Raw genomic sequence first — 25,963 nt, 5'->3', positions numbered from 1 at the left:
TAGGATTACTTGCTTATTGTCTCAACGATCTGGGATTTCAATAGCTTAGCCAAATTGATTCTTAATAGATATAAGCTATGAATCGGCCTGTTTCTTGAAGTTCTTAACTTTGATGATAAAAAGAATTTTATTGTCGTTTTTCAAGACATTTTAAAAGTTTTGGAACAGAGTGCTAATCCTCAATACCTAGTGGGGAAACTGTGAAACTCCCTTCGAATACCTATCGCGTATTAAGCTAAGCAGATATAATATATAACTCATTATAACCCCTCAATCTCCAGTCACCGCTTATTCGATAAATTCCAATTAATACTTCGGCAAGTTAGAATTTTGTTTAATACAAAATATTAATTGGATTTCAATGGATTGTTGTTTTAAATTCGTTATCGCCGCACAATACTTGATAAAGCTTACGGTATAACAATGATAAATTGTTATTCCAATACTTTATCATTGTTGAAAATTTCGTACAATTTTTTCACTATTGTTTCAAGCTTTTATCAAAAGTTCCATTCACAGTTATTATCTAAATAGGACTGTTGGTTATGATGACAACGCTCTCTTAGTAAAAATCAGTAACAAACCAATTTCATTCTATCAACTACATATAAGACAGAAAGCGGATAAACAAAGACTTTGTTTCTATTAAAAATTCTTTAAATAGAAACCTTATATACTTAAACAAAAACTCGATAGGAATGAAAAATCTCCTTCTAAAATTCAATATTAAGTATAGTAATATCTGCTATTAAATTTAGAAGCTATCCTCGCGCTGGCTATAGAAAAGCATCTTCAAAACAAATATTTGAATGGGTGTTAGCCCTCCAGCATGAACATCGGCGACTAGCGACTTAATTGCTTTACGGAACGTCGATGGCACAGACATTCTATACTGGATAATACGTAGATAGTTCGACTAGAAAACACAGAAGCACATAACATTTTGATGCACCTTACATAGTATTTCTAACCTGATGTTAAGCAATCGCCGCCGCCCATGGACACTTAAAACACCAGAAGCGTTACAAGTGCATTGCCGGCCTTTTGGGGATAGGAATTTAATGGTTGTTGGGGAATCAGGGATTGGGAAGGGGGGTAATTGAAAGCATGACTCTCCCAACTTGGAAACAGAGTCTGTAATTGTTATGGTTGTCTTAAGCGGCTCTTATCATTACCCTTAAGATGATACGTGTTTGTCAATTACCTTGTGCCATAAAAAACAAAAACTAACACATTTTTTTTAGGTTCGAAAATACTCACTTTCTTCTTCTCCTGGCTCCAGCTGCCATATCTTCAGAGTACAGCTGCAATAGTAGAGCTTCTTCCTGCAGCTTCGTGTTCTGAGCTTCCATGCGAGCGTTCCATTTGCTGTTTGCCTATTACAAAAAAAGAATGCCAATATCATAGACCTCATGATTGATAAACTTTGATTCTGTCATTTGACATTTACTAAAATTAGACCTGAAAAAGTATAAACCAACCCTACCTATGTAACTACTTAAGGTTAAGAATTGTAGTTTTTCTATAATTTCAATTCAATTTAATGTTAACTATTTGTTTGATAGGACACTCCCAACTATAACTAAGAAATCAATGAAACGGCAAAATATGAAATGCCGGTTGAGTATCAACTCCGCCCCTGCCCTCCGTCGTGGTTGCTCCACGGAGGTCCGTGCCTCCTTACGCAAACAACACTTTGAATAATATTCTAAAATGTTACCATACTAAATGAATGAAAGTGCGATTTCATCGGCCCATTACACGTGACTTTTATGGGAAAATGATGTGCTAAAAGTGGAAATATCTATACATGATGAGTGTTTTCTGAAGACTTATGTGTTTTCCACATTTTTATATATTTTTCTACAAGGCATAAGCTAAAGGCTGCACATTTGTTGAAACTTTACTCCTCTGATTGCAATTGAATAACTTATTTTAGTCCCTCATAATTTTTAAGGAATTAATAATATTATCGTCCCTATAATAATACCTAATCTACAATACATTGTCAAGATTTACGTTTTTATCAAACGTATACCTTCAGTAAACAAAAACCAATTACTAGGACGATTTTGCAGAGCAGACTACATAATGGTTGCGTCTTTGGTCTATCGTTCACTACAACCGCAGAAACCACTTTCCACAAACATGTTCAATGAGATTAACTCACAGTAACATACCTTCTGTCTATAAGGTAACATATTCTATATTACGTATTTGGGTATCGAATTTTCATATAAAATTAGCTAACCCGGCAAAGTTTGTACAAACTTTTTTTTCCTAAGTTTTAAACCTTCCCTGAACTTTCACAAACAATTCAAGACCAAAATTAGACAAATCGGTTCAGCCGTTTTCGAGTTTAAGCGAGACTAACGATCAGCAATTGTTTTTTATATATAGAGATTATCAGGTTGAGGACACAAACCATTTTTTTTCTAAGCCTTGAACAAATTAATCAACAAAGTCAATCTATATATAGTAAAAAGTAATGAGATAATTAATACATACACAAAATGTAGCTGAAATGAGAACCTCTTTTGGTAAAGTCAGTACAAACTTAAAAAGCCCATCAAAAAAGCGAGTCCCTACGACAAAACCTCGATGAAAAATGTTTTGCATTGCATTGTCATCGCTCCAGGGACGAAACTCAACTAGGAATCGAATTTGTCGGTAACTCGAGCATGCATTTTAAATATTGATGTGCACTTCAGAGATGAATGAAAAAATCCCTCTAGTATATTCAAAGTGCAATGGAGTTCTCGATATACAGGCAAATACCATTTTATCATTTTATTTGTACGCGCACACTTTTATTTTATGGAATGGAATAAATGCTTTAGTATGCGAAGGTTCGGTGAAAGCTTAATGTGAATACGAATGGACCTGCTCGCTATGAAAAATTTGATTTATGTTCATTTCAGCCGTTGCTTTTTAGAATTTGATTTTAAAAACACGTTTTAGAATGAATCGTGACCCTTAGAATGAAAATTGAAAGGGTGACCTTTGACTATTCATGATAGCCGTGAGATTACACCAAAAGACTGACGACCATTAAAATTAAAAGACGGATGGATATCACTATTTTAATCATCTGTTTACTTTCATTGCAATTACCGCGTCTCCTACGAATCGCAACGCAACGTTACGCCTTTTATCTCCGAAGGGGTAGCTAGAGATGGACATTACGGCACGTAATGCCTCTGCCCAACAGTATACACCTACTTTTCACTATTTGTGTTTTAAATCCCATGTAATGAAGGGTTAGCCTATTGCCATATACTGAGCACCATTCCAGACTCCGTGCTACTACTGAGAAATTTTCGAAAAGCCGCAAAAAACCTAGTAATACTTTGCCCGGCCCGGGAATCGAACCCGAGACCTGTTGTCTGGCAGTCGCACTTGGGAACACTCGGCCAACGAGGCAGTTAGACTACAAATTGGTTGCGATTAAATTTGCTCCAAAGGAATGAACAAAAAGCAGAAACCTTAACTATTTTTGTATGTTTGTAAGTACCTCATTTTCCAGGCGCACTAACTTAGCCTCCCTCTCCGTCTTCAGTCTATTTACCCTCTTCTTCTCATTCGCCCTCCACTGGCGCACCATGGTGATCTTACGTCGGAGTTCCATCTCAGCCGCAGCTTGTACCCTTTGTTTGATCCTGTTCTGTTTGTCACGCGCCTTCATCGCACGCTCCTTATGCTGCTTAGCTTTGAACTCCGCCAAATAATTCATCCTAGCTTGGATTTTCTTCTCTTGGGCTTTGGCACTAAAAGAAAATTGACAATAATTAATTAGATGATAGAGACAGTCTATTATACTGTTATGATTTGGAACAGATAAGGAAGTTTGAAAAATGCCATTCGGCATTAAGCCCGCCTGTGTTCGTTTTGTACATAAACGTGTTAAATAAATAAACTTTTGTTCGAGATTGGAAAGGACAAGAGTCTGTAAAGTTCAGGTTATTTTTGGCCGTTTAAAAGCGGTATTCCATTGTGTCCATTATTCAATACGATTGTAAGTTTGAAAGATGACAAATTCTTCCAAGAGAATGATCGTACAATGCAGTGCCGGTGTGCTCAATGGGTTAAAGATTAGCCACAATCATCCCTTAGATTAATGAGTAATATACAGACATTAGCTTATCAAGCTAACCTAAAAGTAATCTACATCTTTACTAGATTTTGAATCATCATATCATATATTTTGACAGGGGTTACTTGATATGCTGGCATATCTCTAGTCAGAATCTATTTACACTTTGCATACAAAAGTTGTTCGAATACAGAACATTGTATAGGTACTTCTTTTCTAGACTTACTTTTCTGAATAACATACGAATATCGGAATAAGATTCATGTACCAATTTCATGCTCCCAATGAATATTGATGTGCTAAAACCTTTTACTTTTTTACGCTGATTTCATTATTGTATCTCATGTAAAACAGATTTCATTTGAATATAAAATTAGGTGACACATTGTACTCATACCGTGTATCTTCTTATGCCTAGCATTGTCTATATTACATGGTTGTATGTGATATATGTCGAGTGTCGACACTAGGACACGTATAATTATTTAAGGTGTCTTCCTACTCATGGTATGTATTATTTTATTTAACATTTGTAAATGCCTCTTATGTAGAGAGGAGGCCCATAGTCGCAGTGAGAGGTTAGGTGCAGGACCAATAGATTTACGTGCTTCACTGAACTTACAAAATCTGGGTTAATAATTGTAACTTTACTCAGAAAATGCCATTATTACTTAGTTGCCGGCGCGGTAATCCAACCCGCGGCACCACCAACTACTGCGCCAACCATCCAAGAGTACACTTTCACAAACTGTTGTTGATTAGGTAAATTTTATTTATTTATTTACTTCAGGCATCTAAGGCCCATAGAAAAATTCTGTACATAGATATTACATACAATTGAACTATATATTAATACATATTTTATATAAAAAATAACTTAAAAACTAATGCACACGAAGCGTAAAGTAAATCATTATATATTAGTATTACAGATAATATAACTAGCGCATACCTACATGTAGGTACGTATACGGTGTCAACATAACATAGGTATGCTAAAATTAAAATTATGTCCTTCAAATCGTAGATTTCCTAATTAAGTCGACCAATTAAATCTATCTTATTTTGATAGACAAGTTGAGTAATTCAACAGGCCATGTTCATTATAAATGCATTAAATCGGCTCTGGTTGAAGTATCGTGATTGTGATAAATCGTAATGGTCGTGCCATACATAGTCAATGGTTTGGTTTGTAAGTCAATTAGTTCGGTTATATTCATTATATTCTATGGTATTTTTAACATCTTGTGCTTTTAGAAAACCTTCCTCACCTAGTTAATTATTACAGAAACGTTTTAAAAATGTTAAGATTCCCTGAAGTGTCAGATAAATCATGAATCCATTTATTTAGCTGTCGTTTCTTAAGGTGAATGACAATAAAAAGAACTACAGGATTAAAGGAATTACGGGATCATAGCTCACCAAAAAATAACAAAACCTGTTTCAAGCCCTTAGGTAGAAGTAAAAATAAATAATAAAACTAAATTCAAAATACACTGCAACTTTTATTCGGCATAACATCATTAAAACTTGGCCCCATCACAAAGTCAAGGGGGCTGGAGAATTTTCTAGAAGCCCGCCATCTTTCGAATCGAAACGTCGAGCCTTTGCGGTAGGAGCAAGGCATGCTCCTTTTAATTAAAACCTACTTTTCATTCATACGTTGCGACGTTTGAGTTAAACACACGAAGTGAGAACTCCTTCGTGGTTTATTTCAATTCTCAGTAATGAGTGACGTCACGTCTTGGCTATAATTGTCACAAGGTTGTAAAAGAAACAATGATTGTGCAAGGGTTGAAATAGATATTAAGTGTTGACTCAAGGATTAATTTATTTCTTTTAAAGCTATAAGCAGTAATAGTATCTTTAAGAATTATGGATAACACAATCACCAAAAAAGTTTAAAGTTAACGGAAAATATAGATCCGATAAATGTATCAAAAGATGGAAGAATATCTGTAAAAATCAATGACCTGAATATAATTTATACACTTCTTTTAACTTGGTAAGCCAATCAAAACAAAAGCTGTTGCCTAGAATGCAAGTATAAGGAATTTTGAATAGAAAACTCTACTGTTAAGCTTTTTAGGTTCACAGTTGCTTTACATTTTACTATACAGAAAATGTAAAGCACACATAGGGTGTTATTTTTAGCTGCATAGCGGGAATAACTTTATTATACGTTTTAAATTCTCGTAAAGCAAGCACATCTAGTGTGAGTGAGTAGGTACATGGTCACATACCTAGCTATAAAAAACCAGTTTATCATGGTCTGGCTTTGTATAATCTTTCCGCAGATTAAACGATCAGTTTATATTGGTTTTGTATAGTTCTATGTGTAGCTGTATTTACAGCAATGTTGTTTCTGTTCCCACAGGCGAAGACTTAATGAGTTCGTGTGTCTAGTGCAGGACGCATGGCTAGTCTCCTGTGGTTACTGTAAAAAGCAATTAAGGAGTATCGCTAGGGAAAATTGGGAAAATTGTGCTTGTCACACTGAATAATTTTTCTCACCAAGTTAGTTTTCAATTACTTTCCAATCCAATAAGCCTATCTATAATATCAATAGAACTTAAAAAAGGATATTTACCATGTTTATCAGTTTTTGTGAATTTCCGTTTTAAGTTCTAATGATATTACTAGTGACCATGTCAGTTTAAAACTTATACCAATAAGCCTAACTTAATGGCTATTTTTTCCAAAATGCATTAAGCCAGCAGACATATTGTTAAGTACACTTTGATGCCTGGACGTCTCGGCTAAGGCAGTAAGTTTAGAAAGTGATGTCGAAATGGGCTATAACAAAGTTATGATAAACATCTAAAATACCTTCAAGATGAGACAAACCATCCTTAAAACGTGTGTACATCAAACTACGATTAAAGTTCAAACATTGACAGAGCGCAACAAACAACAAACGAGCAGTTACCTCGTACTTGTCGAATGTCATCATTAAATAGGTTATGCAAATGCAGCAAGTTTCGGCGCGAACTGCACTGCAAGATGCACTGGCTTGAGTAAAAAGAACTAACACTGCATACAAATATTGGACCCGTAGTATTAACTTAGATGGTGATGTGTGAATCTGTTTGTATGTTCTGCTTTGAGGTATGTGTTTATTTGATCTGTACGTTCGTCAGACTGTCGCATTTCGGATGAATGGCTAAAGTTCTGGTCCCTACTGAAACTGTATGTTGGAGTTGTGTCTCTGAAGTCAGGTTTAAGACTGACATCAAGCTGTAAACTTGAGTGTTGGTGTTAATATTGAGAGAGAGATTTTGTTCGCGTAGAATAATGACTTCTGACAGAATGTAGGACTTTAATTTCTAAAATTAAATATGTTTTCTCAAATAAAAGTAGCCTACTTTACACCTTAGTAAATCCACCGAAAAACCTATCACTAAAATTCCCGTCACAATTGGTCCACCCATTTCAGAGATTAGTGTAAGTGTTAAAAATCAAAACTTTTCTCAAAAATTTTACGGAAAACAAAGTCGCGGTGAAAAGTAAGTTGATTTCGAGATAATGGTTGTGTATTAACAATTCGACACAAAATGCTCTCTGAGGTGACGGATGCATGCACGATACTGTTTGAGGTGTTGTAAGGCGCCGTGATATGACTTTGTTTGTGTCAAGAGCAGCACTATATTGAGCACAATGTAATACTTTGGCACCAATCCCATTGCAGTTAGGTATTTAGTTTGAGTTTAAATTATTACATACTAGCGTATTAGTGACTACGCCCCTGTTTTCATGGGATAAAAAGTAGCCTTCTTTGTGTTATTCCATGGTATATGTTGTGTTAACTGTATCATATTCATCGCTGGAAATCGGTATTAAGAGTGTTTCAAAATCAGCATAAACTACAAATGGAATGTCTTGTTTCCTTTGAAAATTTTTAAACTTTAGTACTGATCCCCTATCTGGCAAAATAGTAACGACCCCTCCACACAGATGTGTTTCAAGTTGACTAAGAGTAGGAAAAAACAATAAACAAGATTCACAATAATATAATTTACCATGATGTTTAGAAATTTGACTTCGAACTAAACGGGGTAAATTCTTAATAAGACAGTAATGGGAATTACTATCATTTTCTAGATACAATAAGTGGATGCTCCTACATTTTTTATTAATTGTTTTATATAATGGACCTACAACGGTTTTATTATTTTTCAAACCATATACATAAATATTAATATTACGATTATTTTTTTCAAAATTAGCTATATCTGTGAACGTGATGGGAAATGACAAATCATTAACATTTAAAACATCCTGAAAACGAGGATATGATGAAACTCTGTCGGCATGTCGGGTTGCAGGATACAAGCCTGCCACCACGCACCATAGAAAGCAGTACTTGTCGTTGTTCTTAATATTCAAGCAAGCTTTTTTATTTTTTATAAAACTTGGTAAAGGAATAAATTTAGATCCACTGAGAGGCTGATATTTGTTAATATTTACTTCAAAATAAGAGTTATTCAAAAATGTCCATCCGCTATCTCTTTCCTGAAATTCTTCTATTCTTTTGAGAAGTAATGAAATAACTAATTTGAAAATTGTGTCAAAATCGTAATTAAAATTAATAATAAAGTTTTTTGTAGCAAATGATTTAGTTTCTTGGTGATCGTTTTTAAACAAAAGAAATATCAAAAATAATTCAAAATTAACTTTAACAGATGTGTGTCTTTTTAATGACTGGTCGATCAGATCCTTGACTTGATCTCGAATTTTAATTAAAAAACTCTCTGGTAATTTATGGACTAACTCCTCGGTTGCAATAATCCTATAACTTACAATACGTCCTTTGAACGAGGACTTGATTATTTTTACATTACTGTTAAAAGGAGCTATGCTATTGTTTTTATGTGCATTACTACGTAAATGACCAGACCACTGACGATTATTATCTACAGATACATGACAAACTGTGCAGTAAGGCATTGTTATTGAATACACCAATCAGTATTGATAGACAAGGATTAATAGTTATTTCAGAGTTTAGACGTAACAGTCGTTATTAAATCATGTATTATAATATGTTGTGCATAGTTATGTACCTTTCATTCATATTTACAGCTTCGAAAATGCGTTAGAGAGAACCATTGTAAATAAAAATCTTGATCAGTTGAAACTCCTGTTCCTCGTTTGTTGTTTTGTATCGTTTGGACGTATTGTATGCACCCATGCTCTGGAAATAAAATGCAAAGATTTATTATATGCGTACATAGATTAATGATTTAACAAAAACTTAAAGTAAAGGGTACAAAATATATTTACCTGAGAATTGTTTAATCTTCCGCACTGTTAGAACTTATCTGATAAAAATGATGTACTTCTAATTTTCCTTAAGAATTAATCCGAGTCCCATCGTCTTTATACAACTCCAAATTCTGATGCGTATGTAGCTGAAAAAGAATAAAAGATATTGTTATTTAAATCACGATTTAACAATCAATTTCAAAAAATATTATTATGATTATTTTTATATGAATATTAAAAACAATATTTACCTGTTTAATGTTTTCAATTTCAAAATTAAACTTGTAATGCAACATATTTAGTAGTAACAATCATTTACCGATGATACGTTTATTTAATTTCAGGAAAATTCCATAACGTCAAGGTGTCGCAATAATACTAATGCTACACATATCAACTTTCAACGTTTCCGATATTATTGCGAAATTTTTACACGTGTATACAAATTGCAATATATGCAATTACAATACATGCAATGATGCAACCATGGCGCATGTTTGGTAGTCAGCTATTTTAGCCAGGGCTGTCATTACGCTGCTTATATAACTATCATTGTATGAAAATTGTAAAAAACGACGTGGAAACCCTAAGTGTTTTCGATGCATCAGCAATTGATTGTACTTTAGTTTACCTTAGTTTGTATTTTTTGAAGGTCTATAATACGACTAAATAAAAACGTTCCATCAGACGATAAAACCCAAAGATTTTAAGTATCTTTTTATATTAGATCCTTCCAGCCTTATAACTCACTACATTTTTCAATACGATCATTACAATTATTCCAAGTGAACCAAGTAGTATAGTACTACTATACTTGTGACTCCAGTCTTCAGTCGTGCTGCCGCTGCTGTCGTCTTGAAGTTGAGTAAGTCCATTACAAGTCAAGGAGAAAATGTAAGTATAAAATATTCAAGACTGTTCTGACTGTAACTGCTACACTCAGAGACATTTAAAGATTACTTAAATTATTCCTTAGTAACGACTTCTACCGAAAACGATTGCTGAGGACTATGTTAAGTAATCATGAATATCTCCGAGTATAGCATTAATCTTCAGAACCACCGTCTACTTAATAATTTATTTCATTAACACGTATGTACCATTTTTATCTTTCAGGTCCGATTCTGAGGGTTCTTATTATCAACCAACCATTGAACGAAAAACGAAAACTGGTCGCAAACCTACAGAAAACAAACGCAAATCAAAATCAGACCGTCCCAGGTAAATTGCATATTGTTTTACATTTTCTTTTTTTATATGGTATAAGCCGGTAAACGGTCAGACGGATCTCCTGATGGTAAGCAATCACCGCCGTCCATGAACACTTCAAACATCAAAAGTGTTACAAGTGAACGAAACACACGCAAGCGTTGTTTCATGACGGTTTTTTGAGTTTGTTATCGGTAGTGTTATTTAGTACGATACAAGATTAGAGCAACAATTAGTATTTGTTACTGGATAATTATTTAATCGATATACATAATATAGGTGTTACACTCATCGAGATTAATGAAAAACCTTATTAACAAGGCTTTTCAATCAATTCTTGACCATCCAGTACAGTATCAACAATATCGGGATTTGTAATTAGTAAATTAACAAAAGTTGTTTTGTTTTATTTTTTCAGTAAAAAAGCTGCGAGTGATAGCGATATATTCGGTATCAGTCACGACCACGAGGCAGGCGCGGACGTCGGATCATCAGGTCGAGCATGCCTGCCGTCGCTGTTCGTGTACCGAGTGGCCAACGGGTGTGAGCGACGCACAGCTCACACCAATGGCGAATATTACATCGACTGCAAGGTGTACCGAGCTAACGACGCGCGCAACACCGACTCGCTAGAGCTATGGAAGAAGGCAATCGTACGGATCAAGCTCCAGACCGACATAGACTCTCCTCAGTGGCAAAAACTGCAGGAGTTTGTAAAGTCCGCAGATGTTTTGTTCCCCGACAAACCTATATTTTACGATAATAAATAGTTATATGATTTTATTTCAATGAATGTTTTATTTTTTATTTCCCTACTACACATTATGTGTGAAATTATGCGTGGCTACACATAATTCCACACATGTCATACAGACACAATTAAATATCATAAGGTTATGTTTATACACAACTTTACGATATTGTATTACGTATGCATACGTTCCATGTCCCTGTTTCAGTTAGAACGTACGTTGTACGGAATTATTTGAATAGTACTAAACAGATGATAACGTTTGTTACTTTTTTCGCGTTAATATCGTTAACCGAGTCGACCGTTCACGATTGGGCATTCTGGACCACTTTTCGTTCGGCAAAATTAACCGAGTCGACCATTCACGATTGGGCATTCTGGACCACTTGAGCGAAGGCGTTCGCCGAGCGAAAAGTGGTCCAGAATGCCCAATCATATACTACTCTTGTCTTATTAATATACTTATAACCTCACACTTTTTAATTCTAGAAGGGGTCGGTAGAGGCGTATAACGTAACAAAAAAACTGACTAGACCTGGAAATGGAAACCAAGGCAGTCATACACTTTAGTCAGTAAGAGTTTGACACTCCCTCTCGCCTCATACAAGACAGGAAAAATCATTGGATGATTTCCCCCTCTTAAAATTAAAAAAGGCAGGCACACTTATAATCACTTGATCAAAGACGCAGTTTGACATAGATATAGACACTTATTACATACCATACCGTGTACCATAAAATGAAACGGACAGTCGGAAAACATGGTCCACTAATTCACTTTATGCGTAAACAACAGGGAATCATTTCTGATGCTAATTTCATTGTTTGTTTAGTAATTTTTTTGCATTATTTTGGCGATATTGAAGCTATTGTTGTGTCATGTAAATTAATTCACAAATTTATATTTTTGTCTTGTTTGTTGATTTGGTTCAAAGCGATCCACAGGCTCGCATCGTATGCATCGCACGCATCGTACGCATTCCGTTTGACGTCATCAGTACGCAGCATTGCTAATGATGCGGTCCGTATGATGCGGATCAGTGGACGCAGTTATATGAGTTTCTATACAAGACAAACTAAAATCCGTTGCGTGCGATGCGTACGATGTGGGCCTATAGACGCGTACCTTAAGAGGTCTACATTTCGAAATAGAAAATTGTAATACATACGCTCGTTTCTTCTCCGCCCACTCATCAGCATGTTCTCGAGATACCTTCTCGAGGTGTTCTCTTGCTTTCTCCGCCTTCGTGAACACCTGCAGTCTCCTAGCCACATCTGCTTCTACTCGTTTGAGGGTTAAATCGTCTTTTGCGCGCTCATCCTATAGTTAGTCAACCAAAAATAATTTTATAACTGGTATGACTCGTTAAGTTTTAAATTGTAGATATTCTAAATGTACAGACAACAGAGATTCCATTTGTGAACGAATTCATAATCCATTCACCCAGCGGACAGCAGACATCATAGATGGACATACTGTTTATGGCCTCTTAAAAATACAATAACATCAAATAGCCTATAATTGGTCACTGCTGACCAAAGACCTCTTGTCACATAGATAAGGTTTGAGCATTAATCACCAAGCTTGGTAATTGCGGGTTGGTTTTAAAAATATATATGTAGTTATTAGAAATACTGTGAATATAACTTATCATTTTCCCTTACCAGCTTCTTCATCTCCATATGAATTCTATCCATGAACTGGTTGTACAAATACTTTCTGTACTGGTTAAACTCCTTCAGCGAACACACAGCCCTTCCATCCTTCGTGCAGAACCCTAGCTGCTTCATTCTGTTCCTTGCTGGTTTTTGTGCAAAATGGTGAGCCAGGTGCGGGTCGTGCATTGGTACATAGTCGTAGGTGACGTTGTTACAGTAAGGATCTGTCAGGTCGAAGGTAGGGCGTGGACCGCCACCGATACCCAGGCCAAGTCGCCGAACCTGGAAAAATAATGTAGTTTTATCTATGTACATATCTTGTTTGTATACTAAAGGGGTACAACGTAGTGCAAGCATTGACGATTTATAGGGAATCTGTTAACTGCAAAATACAGTCAGTGTTGATTGCACGGCTGATATGGTAACTAGATAAATGATCGCTGCAGCGTCACTCAAAGAGTTGTACAATATTGGGAAAACCCTTCCCTCTCTTTGATCGATATTTTAATAACATTGTAAGTTTTCGATAAGATTAGTATAAGCTAGCATATCGGTTTCTATGCAACTATTAGAATATGTGTGTGAAAAATCTCTTTATCATACCACACATTCTGTAGATTAAATTCGATCAACAAATTATAAGTGTGTACAGCTATAAATTATAATTTCCTTTCGACTATAATCGGGGCTATCCCTACACGTCAATATAATTACATTGACCGCCCGGTGGTTTCCTGCTGGGGCAGATAATTTAATAGCAACTTGAAAACAGCACTCAATTTTGGAATAAAGCAATTATTATGGAATAACGATACCTACTTAATATTTTTTGAAATAATGCTTTAAGGAAGGTTTTAAACATCATTACTATCAGGAATCAAATAATGACACCTATGGATTTTATTATAACTTTCGTGAGGCATAATAAATGAATTATTATGTTATCGGCTTAAGGACGCGTTCTCAAATCTGACGTAAATAAGCTATTTTTCAGTACATATTACGGCCAAAAGAAACTTAACTGAACATAACTAACAATCACAATAGATAGATCACTTCTTTATCTCCAAAATGTTGATTTGTAATGTGAAAAAAGTTATATTTTATTATTGCAAACACGATTTTTCTTTACCTCTTCACACAAAATTGACAAAAAAGGGTTGAGTTTAGGAACATTTTACTGCTACTAAACGCATAATTCTGAATCTCAAAAAAATATCCCGGGAAGCAGACATAATCAAAAATTATACTATGGGAAAAAATTACGAAAATATTTCAAATTGTCTCGGAAATAAATAAAAGTTCCCGTTTAATTTTTTCTCCTATTTTGCTGTCAGACATCAACTTTAAAGCGTAGCAATAAGGGTTATTTTATTTGTTTACTATTTAGATTTATTGGATAGAAAATGTCAAATGAAATTTCAGTCTGCGCTCGAGCGCTGTCGTGGGTGGACGCTGCGTCGCCTGTTACAAAAAATGGCCTTGAAAAAGATCGCTGTACGAGTACAAAATATTTGATATTATACTTCACAAACCAATCTTGATATTTTTACCGACTTCACAAAAAGGAGGAGGTACTATGTTCGGCTGTTTGTATGTTTTTTTTTACACATTCTGTACGAGCAACACTTTACTGAATATAGAATGTTTCGTTATATTATTTTGAACATGAGGTTAAATCAAAATCCAAGATGGCGCCGACAAGATTTGCCAACTTTCCATCATGGGTGTCATTTTCGTGGTTTTTGGGGTCGCTTATAGCGAATATGGAGTCAAAATCAAAATCCAAGATGGCGCCGACAAGATTTGCCAACTTTCCACCATGGGTGTCATTTTCATGGTTTTTGGGGTCGCTTATAGCGAATATGGAGTCAAAATCAAAATCCAAGATGGCGCCGACAAGATTTGCCAACTTTCCAACATGGGTGTCATTTTCATGGTTTTTGGGGTCGCTTATAGCGAATATGGAGTCAAAATCAAAATCCAAGATGGCGCCGACAAGATTTGCCAACTTTCCAACATGGGTGTCATTTTCATGGTTTTTGGGGTCGCTTATAGCGAATATGGAGTCAAAATCAAAATCCAAGATGGCGCCGACTAGATTTGCCAACTTTCCATCATGGGTGTCATTTTCATGGTTTTTGGGGTCGCTTATAGCGAATATGGAGTCAAAATCAAAATCCAAGATGGCGCCGACTAGATTTGCCAACTTTCCATCATGGGTGTCATTTTCATGGTTTTTGGGGTCGCTTATAACGAATATAAAGTGAAAATCTAAGTTCAAGATGGCGCCGACATAAATATATAAATGACCATGCCAGATCCTGCCCCACTTAATTTCATCAATGTACAAAAAATGTAAATTAATCAAAATTATGCAATGAAAATAAGACCCTTGGTTACTTAATTATTATTCTGATAAAATTGCGGATAAAAATTAGGAAATAAAAAGAATTTTAAAAACCCAAGGCCTATTTCCTGTATTTATCGCGACCCTCTGCGTTTCTTAGTACGCTTGCACAAGGAACAAAACGAGTAATTCAATAAAAAAAAAGATTTATTAATGTAATGTGTACGAATAATATGAATTTAATATGAATTTGGTTTTAATACATACTGCTAGTTAATTTTTTTTTTATAATATATATTATAATGAATGCATATTATAATTATGATTTCGTGTTTGAACGTTAGTGATTAGATGTAACGAAACCTCATTGGCGTGCGTGTGTCATTATGTCCAAAAAGTCATTATTTGACATTCGCTCTGTCTGTTCTGTTTACATTGTTGTTTCGTTATGATTATGAATTAAAGTAGGATTACTAAAGGTGATATTGGTGATGAGTGATGACATTCCTTCCTTTCATAGCTAAACACCCTATGATAGCATTGTAATTTAATTATTTCTACCATTATAACTGCAATTAACCTAACCTAAATGTAATATTTTGTACTTAGATTCATATAGAAACCGCAAGATCTAAAGGCTTTTAATCATGTTTTTAGTTATCACTAATAGAGCAGCAATAGAATGCTACATTTGGCATGTCTGTACACTATATTTTTTTGGTGGGACAAAGCTCTATAGAGATTCTGGCATTGTCATTTTTCGACATGAGTGTCATTGTTGTCGATAAAATTAGATGTAGTACTCAGCCTTAACGGGTTAGAAGTCCCACCCCTATCACATTGTAGATTAAAAAACTTAAAAACATGTTTTTGTGATGAACCGAACAAAATAATTTTAATATTAATACTAACAGTAGGCGGAAAATTTAGTATTGTTATGAGAATAATTAGTATAAAAGATATGGCGAAAAAGTGCTCATCACGCTAAATATCTTTTCTTGAAAGTATATTCAAATCTCTTCAGGTTCGGCTGGGCTGGAGTCCATGTCAGGGATTCTACATCCTCGATTTTCGTATGGCGCTAAAATGTGCTCATCACGCTGAACAACTTTTCTTAAGATAGTATATTCATATAAAATGCTCATCACGCTAAATATCTTTTGTTGAAAGTATATTCAAATCTCTTCAGGTTCGGCTGGGCTGGAGTCCATGTCAGGGATTCTACATCCTCGATTTTCGTATGGCGCTAAAATGTGCTCATCACGCTGAACAACTTTTCTTAAGATAGTATATTCATATAAAATGCTCATCACGCTAAATATCTTTTGTTGAAAGTATATTCAAATCTCTTCAGGTTCGGCTGGGCTGGAGTCCATGTCAGGGATTCTACATCCTCGATTTTCGTATGGCGCTAAAATGTGCTCATCACGCTGAACAACTTTTCTTAAGATAGTATATTCATATCTCTTCAGGTTCATCTGGGCTGTTAAGTGTCCACGTCAGGGATTCCTGACCCTTGATTAATTTCTACGAGGTATTAATTTGCCACCGGTCCTTGATAAGTCTACAAAGTTTGAACGAAATCGGTCCGTTTAAAATGGGTAAAAATCGAGTTGGAAGAGGTCGGTTATATAGAAACATACAAACAAACACACATACATACATCCTTTACATATGAAACTAAATAAAAGCATGTAAAAAGTTAGTTTTGCGTTGGCACCATTTGATTTTTGATTTCGAACGCTTACTTTCCGAAAACTATGAAAATGACACCAATCGAATAATCCGAGCCCAAATTCGGCACTGAACGGAATTGAACAACAGATAACACAAAACATTTGAGTCTACGCACGCACTAAACAAAATAAAAATATTAAAAAAGAAAGTAAGAAAATATTCAAACTTTCAAAGTATCAAGTTCATTTTGTCATAATTTCCGCAGCTATCCGTGCGTATGTGTGTATTGTCGAGAGTCGTGTCAATGTAGTGATGCGATTCGATACCTGTCAATTATGAGAACGCGTCCTTAATCACGTAACTGTTTGACGAGGAACTCGAATAGTTTCAAGCTTTGCTTATAATTATGAGCCTCTACCAGGGCTTGAAACAAGTCGAGTTCCTCATCAAACAGTGTAATACACCTATAGAATTGCATCCCATGACTCACAAAATTATAAACCTCATTGTTCACTAGGCACCCACATTTAACTCATATCTCTCTCCGGAAGATACAATTACCGTGGCTATTATTGCAGCTAATGAATAAATTGGATAGTACAGTCTGCGTAACTACAGAGAGTTGAATATAAATGCAAAACTACATGTAAGTTTACAACATCATTGTGTAATGTGGGTAAATATATTGTAACCTTCTTAAGTAGATTTATATAGCTTAGCCTTTATGCAACTGTGCACCTGTTAGGTAGATATCAATTCAATATTGATAGAGCAACGTTGAAGTTAAACTGGAATCCCCTGTGCTACTAATCTACTTTGTGCTACAATTTCTCTCCAATGCTACGGGTTTTACTTCCAACTTCCAATATCCTTGGTAAAAAGGTTTAAAGTTATTTGTTTGGGGAAAAACTGCTTTTAATCAATTTTCAATGTTAGAGTAAACTGATATTACGAAATTACTAAAGCTTCCAATCTTGTAGAAACCATATTCGCGCCGGAATTTAAGGCATCCCTTACTTAGTGCCCACTTTTGTAAGTTCTAGCCAAGTTTCTTGATTCTGTACCTAATAGTTTACCCTAAATTAATTTAGCCAATCTCAAAACTAAACAGAACGAAGGATTTACCGCCGTACTCAGAGTAATCTAATTGTTACCTAACCCAGTCTTTTACGATTGTTTTCCATACAAGACCGTTACTAAGGAATAGTTTAATTAATCATTAAATAATATGTCTTAGTGCGGCAGTTAGACTTTGTCGAACTCTTTCAGATTACGAGTTTTGCACGCCTATTGATTTGTTTTAGTAAGCATTTTTTAAGAAATTTCTTACACAACCTTAAACTTTTTTTATTTGAAAACGCATACATGTTTCTTAAGTTAACTTATAACAGCATAAAACACGCATAATGTGAAAAAGCATCATTCAATACAACATGAATGAAAACACCTGACAACAAAATTACCAACTCCAAATTTTAACCTCATTAATATGCTTTTAATGGTTTGCAGTGTAAACAAAATGCTCTGTCGGTGCAAAGTAATTAAGTGCAGTGAGTAACAAAAGGTTATTGTCAATATACGTCGGAAGCTTGTTAAGTGATGGCAAAAGGTGGGTCCTTTTAAACCGACACCGCTACGTGGTGACGGAATACTGTGAAATGTTTTACGTTGAGCAGACAATAGATAATGACTTTCATATTTTGCTGTTTTATGTTTTAATGGAGGGAGGGTAAGGAAAAATGTGGTTATTTTTAATTTGGGGTAAGGATGAATTGTCGCTTTGGTGTGAATAGGAATGGTAGCGTTGAGTTTTCTAAACACGAATACACATGTGTGTGTAAATTAATGAGAATTGATAGTCTGCTATGGTAAAGTTCCGGATGACTTTATAACTGTTTTATTGTGCTATCATTTTTAGGGAGCTTTCTTTTTCAGAAATTATGGGGAAATTAAACATTTGGTCAGAAGTCCCCTTCTTATGTCGCGGGTGTTGCAGGTGTTGCACCTATGGCAACCGTCTATCATCTGATGCTAGTTTTACAGTTGCCAATGTATCTAAGAGCAATAATTAAATGTTTATCGTTAAAAAGTTACATAAGTTAACCCGATAACATAGTAATTAAATTATGTGTAGGTACTATAGCTATTACCTGAAATTATTTTGTTAAACAGTATTTTAAATAACTTCTTCAGCAATTTTGAAAACTCAACACCCATAACAAAGGAATTTAAAACGTAAAACTCCTTGATATAAGAAATCGAAATGTCTTGTCAATATTGAGGGGATAGATTGTGGTAATTTATAAAGCTAAGTAACTAAGTATATACGGTGGGTATATCGGAGCCTTTAAAGCTGCGAGTGGTTATATTGAATAATGATTTTGAAACGTGCATGGAAGCTATAGATGTTTCAAGTTGAAGTGGGAAGAGTGAGTTCAAGTTTATTTGAAAATAGTTGAAAATTGCGATCTAGAGGAGTTTCAAGGTTTGAACTGAATTGTTTGAAAAAACAGGCATGATATTTCTAATTTCTTTGGAAAACTTGCAACAAATATGTGCAACATGATAAAGCAAATGTTTCAACAATACTATCTTATCGTCTTTAAATCTGATCAAAACACAAGGCGACTTTCATTAATTTGTATAAAAATAAAATTCAAAGAATTCTCACTAACATATTGTGTGTAACAAACGGTATTTCCGTATCGAGTGACAACAAGATACAATGCTAGTTACGTTATCCCCTAGAGATGGCTTCGACAGGGAAATTGCGAACAAAGTCACCACGACAGTCGCCTTACAAAAGCAAATAGATGTTCTCCTGAAGCTCGTAGAAATGTTTCAAAATGAACAGCTATTTCCAAACCAACTGTAGCGTCTTGTCTTGTTATATTTTCGTGTGTACTTGATGTTAGGGTGTTTTTGAAGAATATGGCGTTTTGGTAGTGTTGATTTTTGCGTTATTTAGAATTTTTTTTATGGTAAGTGACCTTCTGGTAAACTTTCAGTTTCCATGGAGAAGGGAATGATTTCTAGGCTTGTTATGGTTGCCCGACGAGCAGATCAATAAATAACATGATGATATGCAATCGGCGTCCCTCATGAACACCCATACCACCAGAAGAGTTATAAGTACGTTGCTGGCCTACTTATTGAGAATTTGAGGATTACAGATTTAATAAATAGAAGCATTTTTGAATAAATGAATAAAACAAGTAAATAAATAAGCTACTCTCACACATTTATTAATATAACCAAAACAATCCATATCAGACTACTCCCAACATCCCGACGAAGTTCATAACAAAATCCGCCACACTATTTGACAAATATCCACTCGCCTATCTACTATACGAGTCTATCTTCCTACCTTCCTGCGATATATCGCGGCCGTACTATTTTGGCACGTGCCGAAGCCGGAGATGACAGGCTATCGTGACGGCCCACCCCGACATGGGAAACTTTGCACGTCCACCGTTATCAAGTGCACGTGTACTTTGACGTGTAAACTGATGACCGAATTTGGCTTGCGTTGCATCATTTTGTTTTGAGTTTAGTAGTGAATTTTAATGTTCATTTATGTAAAGGATTTTATTGACCTCATTGGGGCAAAGCAGGCAAAAGATACAGAGAAAGCAGTTGTTAAGATTCGAACGCTCAGCTTAACATCTAGTCAAATGATGCAGATCACAATGCACATTGATTTATAAGCGATAAAACTGCTATTCATATAAAATTAAACAACTTATCCATTCCCGAAGTCACCACACAACAGATTAAAAAGCTATGAATCACAGAAATCTTTAATCATCTTCAGCAAACAAACTTTATCTCTAAATCTGTTACTAACCACATACACACATATGTTGGAGGCGTGCTAAGGAGATTTATCGCGCGAAAACCTCCCATACACACGCCGACATTCACCGAGTGAATAGCAAGCATTAGCATAATGAGAAGAGCTGAGACTCTTAAAACAGATTTCAAGTGTTTTGTGTGAGGACAGTAGTGAGTGAAACTGTTTTTGCTCCATTTTGTATATTATTGTGTCTTTTAATACTATGCTAGAATTGCGTAATCTTAAGTACCTATTATTAGGAATCCTCACCATTATAACAGATAGGACAGGACTGCTGTCCTGTCTGTCCTGTCTATTCTGTCTATCCAGTCCTGTCCTGTCCACATACAGGACATGTCCTGTCTGTTCAGTCAGTTCTGTTCAGGACAGCAGTTCAGTCCTATCTGTGTCAAATATGTAGAGCTTTAGTCAATTTTGACACCATTCACAAAAAGACTAGGGCTATGCCGTCACTACACAGTCTAGCATTAAATATACTATTATTATTTCTTTATTTCAGCCTTAATAGTTTTAACCTAACATACCTCTAAAAACAAACTAAATAAGTTTAAAACAGAATAACTGATAATATTGCTATAGTGTTTTAAGCATTGTTTTCCTCATAATTATGTATGATTTCAAGTTTCATAGAATAATTTGTTCTATGAAACTAGCTTTACATCAAAAATTTACTTTACATTATGTTTAAAATATTTTCTAAATTTCAGCATCGTAAATTCAGATTGGGTTTGTGTTTATATTATTTAAAATCCTGATAAAAGTAAGTGGAAAATATCGAACACTTTATAACCAACGTTCATAAAATCGCGATCGCCTACAAAGCGACAGGTGTGACCATCTGCCGTCCAAGTAGACGAGACCAGAATTTAATACTATAGAATTAACTCTCTGATAAACATGCGCCGCTGAAACTGCTATCTCCAACCCAGCTCTGCCAAGCGAAGAGATTATACTAACCCAATCTTGTGTTGATGAGGCTCGGTCCAGCAGTGGACCGTCAATAGCAGTTGATGACAACCGTTTACTGTTCTACCTTTATTAAATGTCCACAAACTAAACTATATACAAAGTAGATCAGTAACATTTTGACAATGATTTAATTAACAAATTAATATCGAAGCTACCAGCTATCAATCTTTATAAGAGTAAACAGATTTTAATAAAATTATTCCATTGTGGGTGGCGGATGAAAATAATTTCATTTGTATTTTAGATTGGATATTATACGTTGAATATTTAATTTTAATAACAAAGTCATATACATGTTTGTCTAATATAGTAAATTAGGTAATATATTGTTGATAAAAAATGTAGAAATGCGAATAGTTAAGATATATGAAAGAGATGACGTCTTATAGGAAAAATGGGAAAAGAAGACATCAGAAGCTTAGAAATAGGGCTAGAAAAAGACGAACCTTATTTTATAAATACTAAAAATTTAGTCTGGAATACATAACATATCTTTCTATCTTTTAAAGGATCTAACGTTCAAAATATCGAACAGCTCTTTAAAAGATAATTCACATTATTGAAATTGAAACGGACGTTTGAATCCTACCTCTTAATAATTTAGTCCACAACAACACTTTACTAAATTAAACAAAACGTTATATATTTCGTTTTACAAGCGTAATACCAGTAAATCCCGCTAAAAGGGTACAATCTAGGGTACAAAGGTACGGAAAATTAGTGGCTGGCCTCCGTAACCTTTTCCGTCCAAAGATTTTAGAATACGATTTTGTACTGATACGTGGACTAGAATATATTAAAGTTAAGATCAATCTTCTTAGCGTTGCCATGGGAACTTCTAAAAAAAGTTTTTTGGTAAATGGAGAGGACATAAGTACGATTAATCTACGGTCAAGTTTAATGTAGGTTTGGCTGTAAGAGATAAAATTTTGAAATAGTTTTATACAGAATGTCACAATTATCGCGATTAACCATGTAAACGTGTTGTTTAAAAAATGTATGACATTCCACACAACATAGTTTAACTCGTTCAGAACGACGGTGTTTATAATAGTGATTGGCAGTTTTCTCAGTCTTTAAGTTTAATTTTGCCTTTCAACATTTTTGTATTATTATACAATTTTCCAATATACTTCACTATACAATTTTCCAAATTCACATACCTACATACCAGATAAAAATTGAACCTTACAGTTAAATAAAACATTCGCACAAGCGAATGAATCTACTTCATTACGTACAGAAATTGATTTGTATTTCAATAACATATTATATTCAGTAATATACAATTTCGACACAACGTTATTCACGAGTCCCTAGGCATTCATTTGCTTTTATTAACAGAATATTTGCTAGCAAATAGCGTTTAATGGAAATCCAATTTTTATTGTAGATAATAAAAAGCTTGTTCCTATGTACAATGTAATAACTGAACGATTTTAATATATGATCAAGAATTTTAATACCTAGATGAAAATTATTCTATGAAATTCTTTGCATAATATTTTCTTTATTAAATATTTTTTTTGCTATCATATATTTTTACTAGTCTCGCTTAGTAGCTGCGAAGACTATTATCAATATAGAGTATATCCTAAATTGGGATAAGTATTTGATTAAAGAAAATATATTTTAGCATTTTTCCTTCTCGCTTCGCCTAAGGTGGGACAAGTCATTGGATTATTGTCCCCTCTTAAAAAAAAGGTTTCCTAGAAACACTAAAACAATCTTTCATAAACTCTCACAGTATAAATTAAAAGCATTTAAAATGCTTTAAATATTGTGTAACAAAGGCGCACAATATTTACCAGAGTCGTTCATAAAGAAGTGGAACAATTTCAATGCAAAGTAACGGTTGATTTATGAGTTTCGGAGCCTCTATTCATTCGTTTACGCGTTACCAATGGTATTTGCATGACAAACATTTAAAATGGCCGTTTAAACCTTAGATATTAAAGATGTTAGGGAAGACTTAAGCTAGGTTTACAAACGCGAAGTTTTCGCCTGTGAATTTGCAAGGTTTTACTCAGAATTCCTTTGTCAAAGTCCTGTTTGGATATTTTGTTCATGAATAGGTATGTTTTATGTGAACTTGGCTTAAGGTTTTGTCGGGACGCAATTTGTTAAGATTTTTCTTTACGATGTTGTTATACGTATAACATGGCGCTAGGGTGTATTAGACTGACTTTAAAACAACCTTGTTGCATGACTCACGTAGTTTTAGAGTAAAAAACTTAAACCCACATTTTTTAAGTAAATAATACATTTGTGGTTTGACAGAAGGCCGCACGTAGCTAAGCCGTTAACGTTAAGTCGCTATAGTAACTATTGTGTACTTGGCTTAGTAAATAAAACTAGTGCTAGTATTACTTACATCTTCTCCGATCCTCCCGCGCGAAAATATAACTTTCCCGACCGGCATTTTTGGCACAGGCAACTTACACTCCAGCCCCAGTTTGTACCACAGAGGCAAGCCATTTTTTGGCACCGCTCTCACAGGTTTTGGCACTGAATCGATCACTTTCTTCAAATCCGTCGGCTTCCTCAGTGTCAACAACGTTATGTCGATGTTATCAAGATCGTCAAGCGTAAGATCAGTTGTTTTCCCTTCAGATGACATTGTGTTTTTTGTTTAATTTCAATAATTCAAATATAAAAAAATAATTTAATAAAAAGCCGCGGCGAGCCCGCTTTCGTATTCGACCGAAAAAATTGACAGATGTCGATGTTCTATTTTTAAAAATGATGTATTAATTTTATGCTATTTATAACCTGCCTGTACTTTGATACATGTCGTTTATGCTTTAAAGGAGTTTTTATTATGAATTAATATTATAGGTGCTTTATGTATGGATGAAGTTTGTTAGGATCGATATTGTTGGTAAAGCATACAACTTGAAGCAAACAAATCGAGTTCTCTGAAATGAGATTGCAAGTTTGCATAGTATGTAATTTACATACCTACCTAGCTACTGATGAGTTATTATAGCGTAGTCACAATGACTTGAAGTGCAGAATTAGTTGCCTACATTATAAATGAATTATGTAATAAAATAAATCGCTAGATTATGACTTAACACTGATTTGATTTTAATTAGGTATAATAATTGCATCCATATAATTTGACTGGATTATCTCGTTGATCAAGTTGTCGGTAGGGTGACTGCCTGACTACTAGGTCTCGGGTTCGATTCCTGTGTTTGGAAAAATATTATCAAGATAATTATAGCAATACTATCTATCTATCTACTCCATCAATCTTCTAACTGAGCGTTTATTGGTGTAAGTAGGTACCAACAAGTACTTAATACTATAATAATAAGGGTCGTTTTTAAATGGCTTTAATACCCAAGTGTTGCCAAGAAGGCATGTCGTGTGTCGTGCAACTGGGTTCGGTGCCAAGTGATCAACGTTTACGATAGGGGCGGCGGTTCGATGCTCATACTGACTGCCAGCTGGTTCATCCCCGCTAGCCTCTGTATTAAACTCTGAACTTTAATGTAAGAGTGAGATTTGTAGATTTTGTCTGAATGTAGTATGAGTATGATTGAATGGTTTTTTAGTTTGGTTATTTTTTTGGAGTTTGGTTAATATTTTTACGTTTTTATTTGATTGTCCTTTCCATTCACGGGACCACAAAGGTCCCGGACCTATTATATTTCGTACGAGGAGCATAAGTGTCAATTAAGAGGCCCGTTGAACAATTTTAATGTAAATGTAAAATTATTATGTTTTTCAGCTTACTCACGTAATTATTTGACTACTAAAACTATTATCTATTTGATTACAAAAATATATCATAATAGCGTCAATTAATAGTTACCTGTTTACATAATGCGCTAGCTAGCTAGCACTAGGTGAAATTTAACACAGGAGACAGAATGACTTGCACAACTGGGAGAAACCCAATCATCAAGTACCACGGAAATTTTAATTAAATGTAAATGTCCTATATTTGCTTCTAGTAATAGGTATGACAGAAACTCACGAACGTTATTGGGCGTTACAATGAAAATGTGTACCTCTGTGCCTAGTTCTTCGGAGTTCAATAATCATATATCTTATTTCTAAAATCTCATACATATTACTCACTTTATTGATTCGGTATGTTTGGAAATAGGTGTGTCACAT

General features: G+C 34.7%; 2 protein-coding genes and 1 long non-coding RNA gene across 4 annotated transcripts in view; 1 reads left to right on the top strand and 2 right to left on the bottom strand.

Annotated features, from left to right (window-relative positions):
- The window catches only part of LOC118274583 (uncharacterized), a 33,336-nt gene extending 8,785 nt beyond the window's left edge, over nt 1–24,551 (bottom strand). For both annotated transcript variants that reach the window (XM_035592180.2, XM_035592170.2), the window contains exons 1-5: nt 24,207–24,551; nt 12,984–13,259; nt 12,488–12,639; nt 3,515–3,767; nt 1,261–1,376 (exon numbers count right to left, since the gene is read on the bottom strand). In XM_035592180.2, the coding sequence (XP_035448073.1) occupies nt 1,261–1,376; nt 3,515–3,767; nt 12,488–12,639; nt 12,984–13,259; nt 24,207–24,452 (1,043 nt within the window). In that variant the 5' untranslated portion in view covers nt 24,453–24,551. The remainder of the gene's footprint in view (nt 1–1,260; nt 1,377–3,514; nt 3,768–12,487; nt 12,640–12,983; nt 13,260–24,206) is intronic.
- LOC118281378 (uncharacterized) lies at nt 8,991–9,756 on the bottom strand. The gene is made up of 3 exons (XR_007706017.1): nt 9,610–9,756; nt 9,377–9,504; nt 8,991–9,287 (listed from the first exon to the last, which is right to left on the bottom strand). It is a non-coding gene; the product is annotated as an uncharacterized LOC118281378 (long non-coding RNA).
- Nucleotides 9,617–11,356, top strand: LOC118273196 (uncharacterized). Its single transcript, XM_050698951.1, has 3 exons — nt 9,617–10,252; nt 10,475–10,579; nt 10,986–11,356. Coding segments are annotated over exons 1-3 (459 nt in total). The 5' UTR covers nt 9,617–10,250; the 3' UTR covers nt 11,338–11,356.
- Nucleotides 24,552–25,963: the final 1,412 nt, after the last annotated feature.

The sequence above is a fragment of the Spodoptera frugiperda genome, chromosome 15, assembly GCF_023101765.2.
Source record: "Spodoptera frugiperda isolate SF20-4 chromosome 15, AGI-APGP_CSIRO_Sfru_2.0, whole genome shotgun sequence".
In the NCBI taxonomy this organism is placed as follows: domain Eukaryota; kingdom Metazoa; phylum Arthropoda; class Insecta; order Lepidoptera; family Noctuidae; genus Spodoptera; species Spodoptera frugiperda.
The sequence above is the reverse complement of the archived record's forward strand: the minus strand, read 5'-3'. Positions and strand labels throughout refer to the sequence as shown.

Bases quoted from the DNA above. Each gene is read 5' to 3' on its own strand.
- LOC118273196 (XM_050698951.1), top strand. The intron at 10,580-10,985 runs GTAAATTGCATA...TTATTTTTTCAG, and splicing joins TCAAAATCAGACCGTCCCAG to TAAAAAAGCTGCGAGTGATA.